Consider the following 12583-nt stretch of genomic DNA (forward strand, 5'->3'; position numbering starts at 1 on the left):
AATGTATACTTGTTATGAGAGAACAGTTCTCTCTCCATTTCCAATTGGTGATTTCGGCAATAATAAACAGCAAGGGCGGGCAAGGGGAAGGGCGGCACACGCGGCATCGCGGCTCTTGAACATGACCACGGTTCTTCGCATTCTCCGGAGCAAACCGAAGTTTTTCACGCCGACTTTTGGCCGACTAAAACAATGTACTCACCCTGAAAGTTATCGTCATTGTCTTCCTCCGATGCCATGCTTGCCGTCGAACGCAACTTTTACGCTATTTATGCACACGAATATCGCTTAATTTCCACAACAAATAATTAAGCACACACAGACACGACGAGAAAAAAATAGACAAGTTGTAAGCGGCTTCAACAAATATGGCGGAGCGGAGAGCGACACAAAAAAAAATTGAGAGAAGCAGGGTTGCATGGCGATACGACACTGCTGTCAGAATTCTAGCGGGAAATGTGAACGTAATTTAATAAAGAGTGCTAAACTTGTTCTTAATTTAAACTAAAATTAAATTACGATATATTTGACTTGCGAAAGAGCGACATAAGTTAAGAAGCTATATTTACATATATAATTTTTGTTTGATATATCCTGCGGGGAAAGCAATCGTGTTTCCCGCTAGAATTCTGGCATCACTAATACTCTTGCAAACTGGTCACTCTGGCAGTTTATTACTGTAGCGAAACAACTCTGTGTATTTTGTTGAACAACCCTGTGACTCGAAGAATTTTTCACTGAAAAACGTTGTGTGTTGTTTTCTGACAAACTGCTGCAAAACCGCTCGAGGAATGTGCAAAGTTGTTGGTAAATAACCTTTACTTTTTAGTCAGACCCATTTAATTGCGAATTATGTCGTCCATTATAACGCGCAAGGATGGCGACGGCGACGATCCGAAATTGGCCAGAAAGCGCGCTGCCGCCTCGAATTCAGGAGGCGGTGGTGCCGTCGAAGTGCCAAAGAAATCCCGCTTTGACGTCAAGGACTCGTCAAATGGAAGCGAAAAGCATGAAGACGCCTCAGCGGCTGCCTCGCTCAGCTCCCAACAGATCAAGCTGATGATGGCCCATGCCCAGCGCGAGATCGAGGAGCGCAAGCGGGCACTGAGCAATCTACGCGACAAGGATCCCCTGCTGGCGTCTGTGCCACAAATCGGCATGCCCGTAGCCCTGGCCGCTCAGGCGCTCGCCAAAAAGCCAACGCCCGAGGATGCGGAGAAGGCCAGGAAGATAGCCGAACTGCAGGCGCAGATAAGGGCGAAACTGACCGGTAACTTGGCCAGTCTGATCCAACCCACGGCAGTGGCAGCGGCTGCTGCAGCGGCCGCTCAGGCGCAGGAACGTCCAAAACCCCTGATCTTGGACGAGGAGGGACGTACCGTGGATAAAAGCGGCCGGACCATCAACATACCGACGGTGACGCCCACGCTAAAGGCGAACATTCGGGCCAAGAAGCGGGAGGTGTTCCAGCGTCAAACGGGAGGTGTTGGTGAGCGCAACGATCCGGCCAGCTCGGCGCAGGATGAGGCAATCAAGTACTTTGATGACCGGATCGCACAGAAACCTACAGTGCGGAATAAGCGAACGCTGCGCTTCCACGAGCCCGGCAAGTTCCAGCAGCTAGCCGAACGGATGCGCATGAAGAGCCAGTTGGAGAGGCTGCAAAACGAGATATCACAGATTGCCAGGAAGACTGGCATTTCGTCAGCCACCAAGCTAGCACTAATTGCACCGAAGCAGGACATGCCGGACGATGTGCCCGCCATGGAGTGGTGGGATTCGGTCATACTTACCCAGGACATGGAGACGGTGGACGAGGCGAGCGGTAAGATAAGCATACGACAGGCGGCCATTAGCAATCTCATTGAGCATCCCACACAAATGAAGCCACCAAGTAAGTATTTTACATGTAACTCCATCAATCGAAATTAAAATCCTGTTTACCTCCTTAGATGAGCCACTGAAGCCGGTCTACCTACCGGTCTTCCTTACCAAAAAGGAGCGCAAGAAGTTGCGCCGCCAGAATCGTCGTGAGGCCTGGAAGGAGGAGCAGGAGAAGATACGCCTGGGATTGGTGGCACCGCCAGAGCCCAAGCTGCGCATCTCCAACCTAATGCGGGTTCTCGGCTCGGAGGCAGTACAGGACCCCACCAAGATGGAGCAGCATGTCCGAGAGCAGATGGCCAAGCGGCAAAAGGCCCACGAGGATGCCAACAATGCCCGCAAGCTGACCAGCGAGCAGAAGAGCGAGAAGAAGCAGCGCAAGCTGAGGGAGGACACCAGCTGTGGGGTGCATGTGAGCGTCTATCGTATTCGTGATTTGCAGGACAACCAAAGCAAGAAATTCAAGGTGGAGACGAATGCCAAGCAGCTGCAAATGACTGGCAGTGTGGTCCTGTTCCGCGATTGCTGTGTGGTCGTTGTAGAGGGTGGTCCTAAGCAACAGAAGAAGTACAGACGCCTCATGCTGCATCGCATCAAGTGGGAGGAGGACCTGGCCAAGGGCAATGATGGCCAGGATGTGCCCAATTCGTGCGTACTCGTTTGGGAGGGCACCAGTCAACGGCGGCATTTTGGCGAGATTAAATTCAAGATCTTTCCCATGGAGAAAATGGCACGCGAATTCTTTCAGAAGCACCAAGTGGAGCACTACTGGGATCTGGCCTACTCTGGGGCTGTGCTGGAGGCCTCCTCGGATCAGCAGTAGTAGGATTTTTAGCAATTTAAGCCTAACGATCGAGCGCCCGAAATTCAATTTTTCGTAAGAAAACCAAGTCTGAATTGAAGAAATGTTTTGGCAAAAAGCGCAGCAGACACATTAGATATGTAAACTTTTTCGGAGTCTTTCGAAAAATCTTTGGAAGTGCAAAAATACAGAAAATAAAAAGTGTTTTGGTGAACTTTAAGTGCAAAAAGTGTTTTTATCTGAAACAATTTGAAACCTTCCTTTCTGCAATTTATTTCCAGTTCCCCTATTGCTTTTTAACATAGGGATCCTCCTTGATATTGGACTGTATAAACTCATCCAGACCCCGCAGCTTGAGCCGCTCAATGACCTCGGCCAATCTCTGATCCTCCAGAGCACTCTCCGCCTTCTCGCGCAGATCTAGTTCATGCTGCTCCCTCACCCGCGCGGTTAGGACCCCCTTAACCAGCTGGCGGAGCGACTTATTAATAGCCAGGGTGTAGTCCATCAGCTTCATGTATGTTTCTGGGCTGAGATACCCGCATTGCTGGCACTGTGCAATCTGTTCAAAAGTGTCCAAGCTGGCGGTGATGATCAGGCCGTGCTCCTGGACTGACTTGGTGCTGGTGTTATCTTTGCTGTCTGAGCCAGTGCTAGTGCCAGTGCCAGTGCGGTGTTTCCAAAGCAGCTCCTCCATTTTGGCGCTGGGATTCAGGAAGACGTGATCCCTATAAATACACGCTGTGGACGCCGTGATCAAGTCATAGGTGGAAATGCCAGACTCCACCAAGGCCACGCCACAGCAATTAATGGCCGTGCTCAGCAGACAGCCATCATCGTCGAGGATCAGCACTCGGACGTCCAGCTGAAAGTTGAGGAACTCCGTGCGGCACACAACCGGCTCCATGGCCTTGGTCAGCATGCTGCTCAGAAGGCGTTCTCTCTCCGGCACGGATTCCAGCTCTCCAGTGGCAAAGGCCGCAAAGTTCACATAGCAGTTGAGCACGCCCATGTTCATGCGTCGAGCACTGGCGCGGATTAGCTCCTTTGGTGGCGAGACAATGGCCAGGACTTTTGTGTTTCCATATTCCATGTAGGCAGAGCCCCTTACTGTGGTCACAACGCCGGCACGAATGACTGTGATTGGAAGAGAGATTAGAGTTATAAAAGTGCCGGGCGGATGGAGGATAACCAACATGTGTTGCGCGGGGCCAGGTTTTCAGGTTCCTTGGCCGGTTTCTCCAGACTCTCAAAGAAGTTGTCGCCATCCTGTGGCGTTGAGTACAGCTCCTCTGCTATGGAGGCGCCATCCAAGAGGCTGTTTTTTACTTGAGTAACTCTCAACATGTTTTCAACGAGGTAAAAAACGTAAACAAAACATGGGTTTGATGAGTAGTGTGGCCAGAGGTCGATAGGATAAATTTACCATCGGCTTATTGATATACCGAAAAAATTGGTTTTTAGTTGATCACTTTCAAATGCATTTCCGGTTCCGCAAAAGCAAAGTTACAGGAAGTGTCAATAAAAATTTAAAAATAAGACAATTAAAGATATAGGGGAATTTCCAAAAGAATCTACATTCAAACAAGATATTAATTGCTTAAAACTTTATATATCGAATACTTTGGTAATTTCCATGACTCTCTTTTGTCTTTATTACACACACTTTATAAACAGTCAGTAAAGTAGTATTATTTACAATACATTAAAACCAATATGTTCTCAAGACATTGATTAACCTAGGTGTAAACAATATCAAATGTAGGTATGATTCGAATGAACGACTACAAAAGAATTTAAGATGTATGACTACATTTTTGGTTTGTTAGGTCTTGTTAAAATAGGACTGGTACACAATACCCAGCGACGAAGTGGCGAAAAGCGTAAAGTAACTCCACCAGGTGGCGAATCCCAAAAAGCCCTTGTACACCTCCGTTGAGAACACCTGAAATATTTGTAATAAACATGAGGTTCTCGGTATTTAAAAAAGGGTCTTACATTTTTAAGGCTACTAAGTGAGGCCTGTAGCGATTGCGCCGACTCAATAATATTAAAGTCCTCTTGGACATTGGTCGTTAAAGCTTCCCCACTGGCACCAGCTAAAGGATTCTCATCAACTGCCGCACACTCGTGCTGCAGGACAACGCTCTCCCTGAAAATGCCAGCCCAACTGAAGCCACCCAGACTTTTGTACATCAGCGTGAGGTACAGGCACAGGATAAGTGGGGCGGCAAATTGCAAGGTCACAACGCACAGATAATAAAAGATCGATGAGATCTGCAACGGAAGAAAGAAAAATTAATATATATTTATAAAAGAAAAAGTTGCTATTTTCTCACCTTCTGCTTGAACTCTACATTGGTGATGCGTCCAGCCTCTTTGCGTAGGTCCAGGATCTTGTCGTGGGCCAGGTTCAGGTACGACTGTAGATAAATAGGCATTAGGGCAAAGCGGACCACCACCACAAAGATCACCAGCAGCAGGCGAAGGGTCTCAAAGACATGAGGCTTCAGGCTGCATAGAAAAAGAGGAAAAAATCAGCTATAATCACATTATGCCACAAAATCATACTTACAGTGGCTGTTGCATGCCTTGAAAAACACGCACGGTCAGGTAGTCGCGACTGATGGGACGGATCCATAGAATGACCAGGATGAAAGGCAGCACGAAACTAAGATTTAGTAGAACTTGCAGAAACCGATTGCCACGGCAGTATTTCAGCGAGTCCCAATGCATCTTGGCCATGCGCAGGCCTGGAAAGGTGAACAATGAACCCAGAAGGCCACAGCCCATGGCTAGGAAGAATTTCACCACGATCTTGGAGGCGGGACCACTAAAAATTTGAATAAATTTAATAAAGTTCGACAGGGCGGTAAATCACTTACGATGAAGGCAGTCCTTGCTCTGTTAGGAATTTAGAGGCACTGGCATTAAAGCTAGCATAGGCATCCTCCAGGCCCGTCTCCAGGATACGCTCGTCCACAATCAAAACAATCATGGCCACCAAGAGGTAAACCAAACAGGCCACAATCACCATTGACCGCTCACCTATAGACTCCTCGCTCTGGAAGTAGAGCACCGTCAGCGAGGAGAGCAGCTTTAGGGCAAAGAATATAACCAGCAGGCACCACACCATGCTCAGGTTGATCTCCTGACGTAGCGGATAGAAGAAGTGGAAGACTTCCGAGACCACATAGACTATGCCCGCGTAGACACTAAAGTCCAGCAGCCACTGGTATTCGGTGAAGTAGCGCAGGTGCACCACATCGCGCTCCTGAACGGGCAGAGTCTCCAGCTCCACCTCAATGCTGCGCGGTATGTGAAACTGTGTGGTGCTGGCGGCGTTTCCGTTAGCCTGCTTGTTCCGGCCACCCTTTGGAGGCTTCTCTTTCGGCACTCCCCCTTTGGAGCGCAGCTCATCATCGGTGGGATGCAGGTAACGGTGCAGACCGGTGCGGCACAGTATCCACTTGGCGAAGGAGTAGTGCGGACTCAGCTTCTGGATGACGCTGACCATCACCAGAGTGATCACCAATTGGGCGCCCAGTACCGCCTGTAAGGAAAGGGGGGTGTTGTGGATTGGTCAGGCGATTGGAAACACATGCGGCGGTCTTGCGGCCGTTTTTGCTATTTTTGGCCTGCTCCTCCGCTCCGGTCTATTTTTGGTCGATTGTCAAGCCGGTTGGCCTTGTCGTGGAAACAGATTTCCAGCCTTTTCCGGCCGACTTACCATCGTTTCCTAGTGCCTCGGAGCTGTGCTAGTTTCTTCACTTAAGGCCTTGTGCTAATTCAAGCGCTAATTAATTCATTATTGTTAATTGAAAACGGAAATCTTGTAGAGTTTTCGTCCAAAGAATTTTCTTGTGCTGGCAGTGTGACCGTTTGAATGGGGTCAACAAAACGTCAACGAAAAGTGTCTAGTATTTTTGTGAATGCAATTGTGGCTACACTTAAAAAAATAATAGTAATCAGTGAAAATGTTTTACAAATTTAATTTAAAAATAACATTTTGCCTACTTAAAACTGGTATTCAACAAATAAAAACCAAAAAGATTCAAGATATTTGTAAATTTATTTAATCATCTAACCACTTCGGCGCTTTCTCTCTGCGGCATTGCGCCTGTGGATAATTTTCCTAATAATGCGTCGTCGCCTACGATGACGGAGTGTCCTGTGGGTGGTGGAAGGAGCAACTGTTGTCGTCGTCGTCGTTGTTGTTGTTGTTGTTGTGGGAGCTTCAGTTGTTGTACCGGTGCCAGTGCCAGTTCCTGTTCCTGTGCCAGTGCCTGTTCCAGTGCCTGTTCCTGTACCTGTTCCTGTTCCTGTGCCTGTTCCTGTGCCAGTTCCTGAGCCCGATCCTGCGGAAGATCCTGAATTTGATTCAGAATCAACCGGCACGAAGTGGATGGCCAAAAGAGCGACCGTTAAAGCTATTAGGATCCTCATCGTAAAACTTCAACGGACTAAGGTATAACTGTTTTTAGATTGAGTCTATTACCTCTCCATTTATAGCCCTCCACAGGGTAAACTAAGTGCTTTTACGTCAAGGGAGCGGAAAATTTTAAAAGTTTTTATACAAAACTTTAGCTTTAAAGTTTCAGGTACAAGAACAAATACACAAAAACAAATTCGCATGAAACTATTTTTGGCCCGGGTTCCCTTCGTTCTTTGTAAACCAGACTTTGTTTAGTTCCTTTTCTTAACTCAAATATTAACTCGAACTCTTTTGTTGGCCAAGACTGACTGTCGGCAACACTTGGTTAGGCCAATATGTACAAGCTTTATTAAATTGAACAGAAGTTTTTGGTGCTTTATTTAGACTATTATTTGTATACTTGAATAGGATTAAAATTAGATTCAACTAGAAGTATGGTGTAATAAATTATTTATATTATTTATTGGACACTTGGTAACTCAGAAGAAGAAGAACAATAAATTATTAATAAGGAGAACCTTTTGTGGTTCCTGCAACTCTGGTTTTGCCATCGTTATTGACTGAAAGAGATGGCCAGATTGACTTGGCTGATGACGTACTTAACTAATAGTTCTACAACGCCACCAATCTCAACGAGATCTATATAAACATCTCTAGAAACTAAAGAACCAATATACATAATTTCGAAATGGAAATCGAATCGTAGCATTAGATAAGCTATGATTAAAATACAGATCTATATAGAATACATTTTAAATCTCCTTGGAAAATGGATGAAAATGTAAATCGAATTGAACTTTTATATAATTTTACTCAAGAAAGACTTGGACTCTGGCAATAATGTACGTATTTTTCCTAACCATTTCTTTTTTGTCTTCTAACAATAAGACATCAATGGCAGCTTTGATTACTTAATTCTCTGGAGCTTGGAAACTCCACAAATGGGATATACATATTTGGTCAGTAAACAACCGAGTCTGGAGATAACTTCGGATGCTGTAGAGACTTTCACTATAAATAACTCGGTATTGTGACTGACAGAAGCAGAATCTAAAGCCCAGTCTCAAAAAGAAGCCACCATGCGCCCAATACAAGCCTTCTCCCTGGCCATCCTGGCCGCTCTGGTGGTCCTTTCTATGCAGGCAAGCACTCCAGCCAGCAGTTCAAGTAGCACTTCCCCAACCAGCAGCTCCACTTCCCCATCAAGCAGCTCAACTTCCCCATCCAGCAGCTCAACCTCGCCGTCGAGCAGCTCTTCCAGCAGTTCTGATACCACGGCTACCACGACCACGACAGTGGCTCCAACAACCACAACCACCACGGCTGCCACGACCACCACTGAGGCGACGACCAAAAAGCACCATCGCCGTCGCCATAGGCGCCGTCGCGTTGTAATTATCCGCCGTGAGCGGGAAGGAGGCGATGGTGTGCGTCGCAGGAGGAGCCGGGAGCTTGGTGATGGCCGTATTGTGAGGCGCATCCGAGTCCGTGAACGTCGCGGCGTTCGCTCGACACGTCGCTTCCTTTGATTTCTCTAAATATGACAACATGCTTAATGAAAAATAAAGATCGGTCCTGAAATTAAATGTAAACTATATATGTATAGTCTCCGAGATACAATGTCTCTTAGGGAAAGAGAGAGAAACGGGGTAGATGGCCTGTCCATCCTCGAATTAGTGTAAACCTTAAATGATAGGACCAACTTGGAGCAATTCGCAATCACTGATTGTAAAAATATATTCACATAAGATTTAATTATAATTATAGGCTGATTATAGACGTATATAGTCTAACTTTCTTGTGGTTTCTCCCCCACAGAAACACTATCTTCTTTCTAATAAGGTGGCTTTTTGATACCACACTCGTCGAGATCTATATAAATATCTCTAGAAACCAAAGAACCAATATACATAATTTCGAAATGGAAATCGAATCGTAGCATTATATATCCCTTAAGCTATGATTAATATATAGATCTATATAGAATACATTTTAAATCTCATTGGAAAATTGATGAAAATGTAAATCGAATTGAACTTTTATATATATTCGATGGAAACGAGAATATAAACCACACAAAAAAATAGTTGGGCAAAAACAAATAAAAATTTAACAAAATGAACCCAAATCGGAGGCCTTCAGTTTGGAAAGGTACCAGGTAGCATTGAAGGTACCTGTTGATTTTGGTTCGGGTAAACCGGAAGAGAAAGTTACCAATTGGAATTTGGCTATCAAACGCACACGCCCAGCTCGACTGCTGTCGGTTGCTGGATCTCATCACCTATGGGGGTGCAGGGACAGGTGGCGCAGTGTTTATGCCTTAGCTAATTAGCAATAAATAAATTCTAATTTTCGAAATTGCTATTGGGTGCCGCAGAGTGACCATGTAGACTTTGCTGCTTTTTACTTCCATAAATACTGAGTTCCAGAAAAATACTAAATGATGGAAAATTACTGAATAATAAAAAATTGCTTATATCTTGAAAAATATAAATAGGTTTTCTATTTGACTTATTAATGTTCTTTATTATAGATTATACAGCTAATAGAAAAGAAAGATTGATAATTTCAATACACTCGAACAATTCAGCGGTGCTTCATTGGTATATACCACAATACAAACGGTATATTTTTAGATGTACTTGAACGCCGGATGGTATTTTTGAACAGTCCAGCCGCGGTCACACTGCAGTACACAGAAAATTTACAGAAATTAAGGAAAAAATTAGGGAATTCAACGCACAAAACGCTATTTAAAGTGCCCGAAACGCAAGGCGCTGTCATCAGGCGTCCCCGAGGACCAAAAGGGCACTGAAAACAAGTTCGGAACGACGAGGATAACACGGACAAACGGCCGCCGCAAGAGCAACAGCCCTCCGCCGTCGCCGCCGCCCAAAAAGAACCGACGACTGCCAGCAGACCAGCCATCAGCACCCCCTGCAGTACCACCCCGCCGCCACCGCCACCGCCGCCGCCGCACAATCTCCAATCTCGCACAAAGCACTCCGCTCCTACCCCAGAGTCCACTCCAGTTTGGGACAGCAACTAAAAACTAAACACACACCATGCAAGCGATCAAGTGCGTCGTTGTGGGCGACGGAGCCGTGGGAAAGACGTGCCTGCTGATCAGCTATACGACCAATGCCTTTCCCGGGGAATATATCCCCACCGTTTTTGACAACTACTCCGCCAACGTGATGGTGGATGCGAAGCCTATTAATCTAGGACTATGGGATACCGCTGGACAGGAGGACTACGACCGCCTCCGACCGCTGTCGTATCCACAGACTGATGTCTTCCTCATCTGCTTCTCGCTGGTGAATCCGGCGTCGTTTGAGAACGTGCGGGCCAAATGGTATCCGGAGGTGCGCCACCACTGCCCCAGCACGCCCATTATCCTGGTGGGCACCAAGCTGGATTTGCGCGACGACAAGAACACGATCGAGAAGCTGCGCGACAAGAAGCTAGCGCCGATCACCTACCCGCAGGGCCTGGCCATGGCCAAGGAGATCGGTGCGGTGAAGTATCTGGAGTGCTCGGCGCTGACGCAGAAGGGCCTGAAGACGGTGTTTGATGAGGCTATCCGGTCGGTCCTGTGCCCGGTTCTGCAGCCCAAGTCCAAGCGCAAGTGCACCCTGCTCTAAAAGAGATTGAGCGATCGATAGAAGCAAAGAGAGAGAGAGAGAGAGAGAGAGAAAGATCCTCCCGCTGGATTCTATTTAAACGTAATATTATTAACGATAAACAATTATGTAACCTAAGCGTTGGCCAGATAATCTGCAATCTGGCTAAACCGTAGTTTCTTTGTTACACTTCTTTGCCACTAATTTGTGAGAGGGATCCCTGCTGGGAAACCCCCGCCAACCCATTCATCCTCTTGCTTTTGTTTCCGTTTCCCGTTCCGAGTTCGTTTCGTGTGTGTTCTATAATTCATAATCCATAATTCTGTTTCCCTGTGTGCATTACTTTGAACTAAAAGTTGTCGCGAAATGTTTCAAGATAAAAAGAAAAACATGGAGAACCCCCAATGGGAGATCCGTAAACTGTAAACTCTAACTGTACTTTGTATTATTTAATAACTTTTTGTAATTAAAATTAATGTTGTAAAACTGAGGTAAAACCAAAAGAAAAACAAATGAAAACCTAAAAAAAAAAAAAAGAAAAGAGAGCGTAAGGAGAGACGAATTAGCCGCATAAAAGAGCATAAAGCATAGATGTCGCCTGTTGATTGGTAGGTCCTCTAGCTGGGGATCCAGGATATTGATATTGATGATATTGAGAGTCAGTAAAGTAAACGTTCCATTGCAATTACACTTACATTATTACATACTTGAATTTAGATGTTGTTGGATGTGTAACAACTTTTTAAACACTTTTGCTAGATCCAGGAACTATCAATATATATATATATATACATATATTCTATATACAAGTATGTATAAGATGAAAAGTCCTTCGTATACTATGTACTGAAAATTAAAGGCATCAAACTGAGAAACACTTTGAATACTTTGTATTTTAAAAACAAACAGAAAACAGATATTCAAGACATAAAAATCAACAGCAACAAAAACAAGAAACGAAACCAAGATAATTATATAAATGTGTCTATTTCAATGGAAATCAATAAAGCATTAAAAAGATTTCAGATTTGTTTTTATTATGAAAATAGGTATTATAATAATTTATTAGTTACTAAGTAAAGTTAGCTAAGCTTTGGGAAAAATTACCAAATTACTTTAAATTAATTTAATTTTAAGTTTTTAAAATAGAAATTATATTTATGTATTAGTTACATACAAAAGTTAGCTAAGCTTTCAGAAAAATGGGAAATTATCTTAGCAAGGTATTTGATTTCAACAGTTTTTTAATTAACAAAATTACTTTAAATTTATTTAAATTTCAGTTTTTCGCATTTTTCCCTTTTTTTTTGTCCAAAAACTGATTAATGATCTACCGTTCTTATAAAAATAGACAGTCATTATAAACATATAAATGGAAAAGAACCTAAAACTAGTTTTGGCTTGGAAACGTTCTCACAGAGCTGAGTTATCTCTACAAGTTCTCTCTTCTATTCCAAGATCTGCATTAATGAACCCACACGCATGCCATTTGTTTACGCTATCCACCATCTGGTGACCAATGACTGACATCACTTGCGAGTGCTCACTGTACACACAAAAGTGGGGGACATCAGACTTATCAACAGCCGAAAAACGAATTATTTGCTTATCTCGGCGAAAGTCGAGAACCCAAAATAATCAAAATCAGCTTAAAACAAAGTAACCGATTGCTGTTGCCCCTCTCTTGTTCTAATACACTGGGAAAATTTTCTATGATTTTGTGGATTTCAATTAAATATGGGTAACCACATATGTCCTGGGAAGGTACTAATTTCTTACACAATTAAATTTTAGATCTACCATATATATTTTTTATAAAAAATTTAAAAAGTTTTGCTT

The 12583-nt window shown here is 44.4% G+C and overlaps 6 protein-coding genes across 7 annotated transcripts in view; 3 read left to right on the plus strand and 3 right to left on the minus strand.

Annotated features, from left to right (window-relative positions):
* Positions 1-379, minus strand: part of Mi-2 (chromodomain-helicase-DNA-binding protein Mi-2 homolog) — a 29486-nt gene extending 29107 nt beyond the window's left edge. Inside the window, exon 1 of the mRNA XM_017165692.3 lies at positions 203-379. Coding sequence (XP_017021181.1) covers positions 203-239 — 37 coding nt within the window. The 5' untranslated portion in view covers positions 240-379. The remainder of the gene's footprint in view (positions 1-202) is intronic.
* A 286-nt stretch (positions 380-665) lies between these two features.
* On the plus strand, positions 666-2906 carry Prp3 (pre-mRNA processing factor 3). Of its 2 annotated transcripts, XM_041777348.2 has the most exons (3): positions 670-807; positions 877-1894; positions 1953-2906. In XM_041777348.2, exons 2-3 carry the CDS (start codon positions 1060-1062, stop codon positions 2705-2707), a joined length of 1590 nt encoding a protein of 529 aa, XP_041633282.1. In that variant the 5' UTR covers positions 670-807; positions 877-1059; the 3' UTR covers positions 2708-2906. The 2 variants fall into 2 exon arrangements, with proteins under 2 accessions (XP_017021188.1, XP_041633282.1); XM_017165699.2 differs by having other exon boundaries at positions 666-1894.
* Positions 2905-4091, minus strand: Mtr3 (exosome complex exonuclease Mtr3). The gene is made up of 2 exons (XM_017165701.3): positions 3883-4091; positions 2905-3823 (listed from the first exon to the last, which is right to left on the minus strand). The coding sequence occupies exons 1-2, from the start codon at positions 4031-4033 to the stop codon at positions 2973-2975; spliced, it is 1002 nt and encodes a 333-aa protein (XP_017021190.1). The 5' UTR covers positions 4034-4091; the 3' UTR covers positions 2905-2972.
* A 187-nt stretch (positions 4092-4278) lies between these two features.
* Positions 4279-6583, minus strand: emei (transmembrane protein 161-like emei). The gene is made up of 6 exons (XM_017165700.3): positions 6417-6583; positions 5572-6239; positions 5262-5519; positions 5026-5200; positions 4685-4963; positions 4279-4631 (listed from the first exon to the last, which is right to left on the minus strand). Exons 1-6 carry the CDS (start codon positions 6417-6419, stop codon positions 4512-4514), a joined length of 1503 nt encoding a protein of 500 aa, XP_017021189.1. The 5' UTR covers positions 6420-6583; the 3' UTR covers positions 4279-4511.
* Positions 6584-6844: 261 nt separating this feature from the next.
* Positions 6845-8650, plus strand: LOC108073766 (uncharacterized). The gene is made up of 3 exons (XM_041777299.1): positions 6845-6859; positions 6946-7087; positions 8163-8650. The coding sequence occupies exons 1-3, from the start codon at positions 6845-6847 to the stop codon at positions 8648-8650; spliced, it is 645 nt and encodes a 214-aa protein (XP_041633233.1).
* A 1130-nt stretch (positions 8651-9780) lies between these two features.
* On the plus strand, positions 9781-11764 carry Rac1 (ras-related protein Rac1). The gene has a single exon (XM_017165867.3). It carries the CDS (start codon positions 10187-10189, stop codon positions 10763-10765), a length of 579 nt encoding a protein of 192 aa, XP_017021356.1. The 5' UTR covers positions 9781-10186; the 3' UTR covers positions 10766-11764.
* Positions 11765-12583: the final 819 nt, after the last annotated feature.

The sequence above is a fragment of the Drosophila kikkawai genome, chromosome 3L (assembly GCF_030179895.1).
Source record: "Drosophila kikkawai strain 14028-0561.14 chromosome 3L, DkikHiC1v2, whole genome shotgun sequence".
Taxonomy (NCBI): Eukaryota; Metazoa; Arthropoda; class Insecta; order Diptera; family Drosophilidae; genus Drosophila; species Drosophila kikkawai.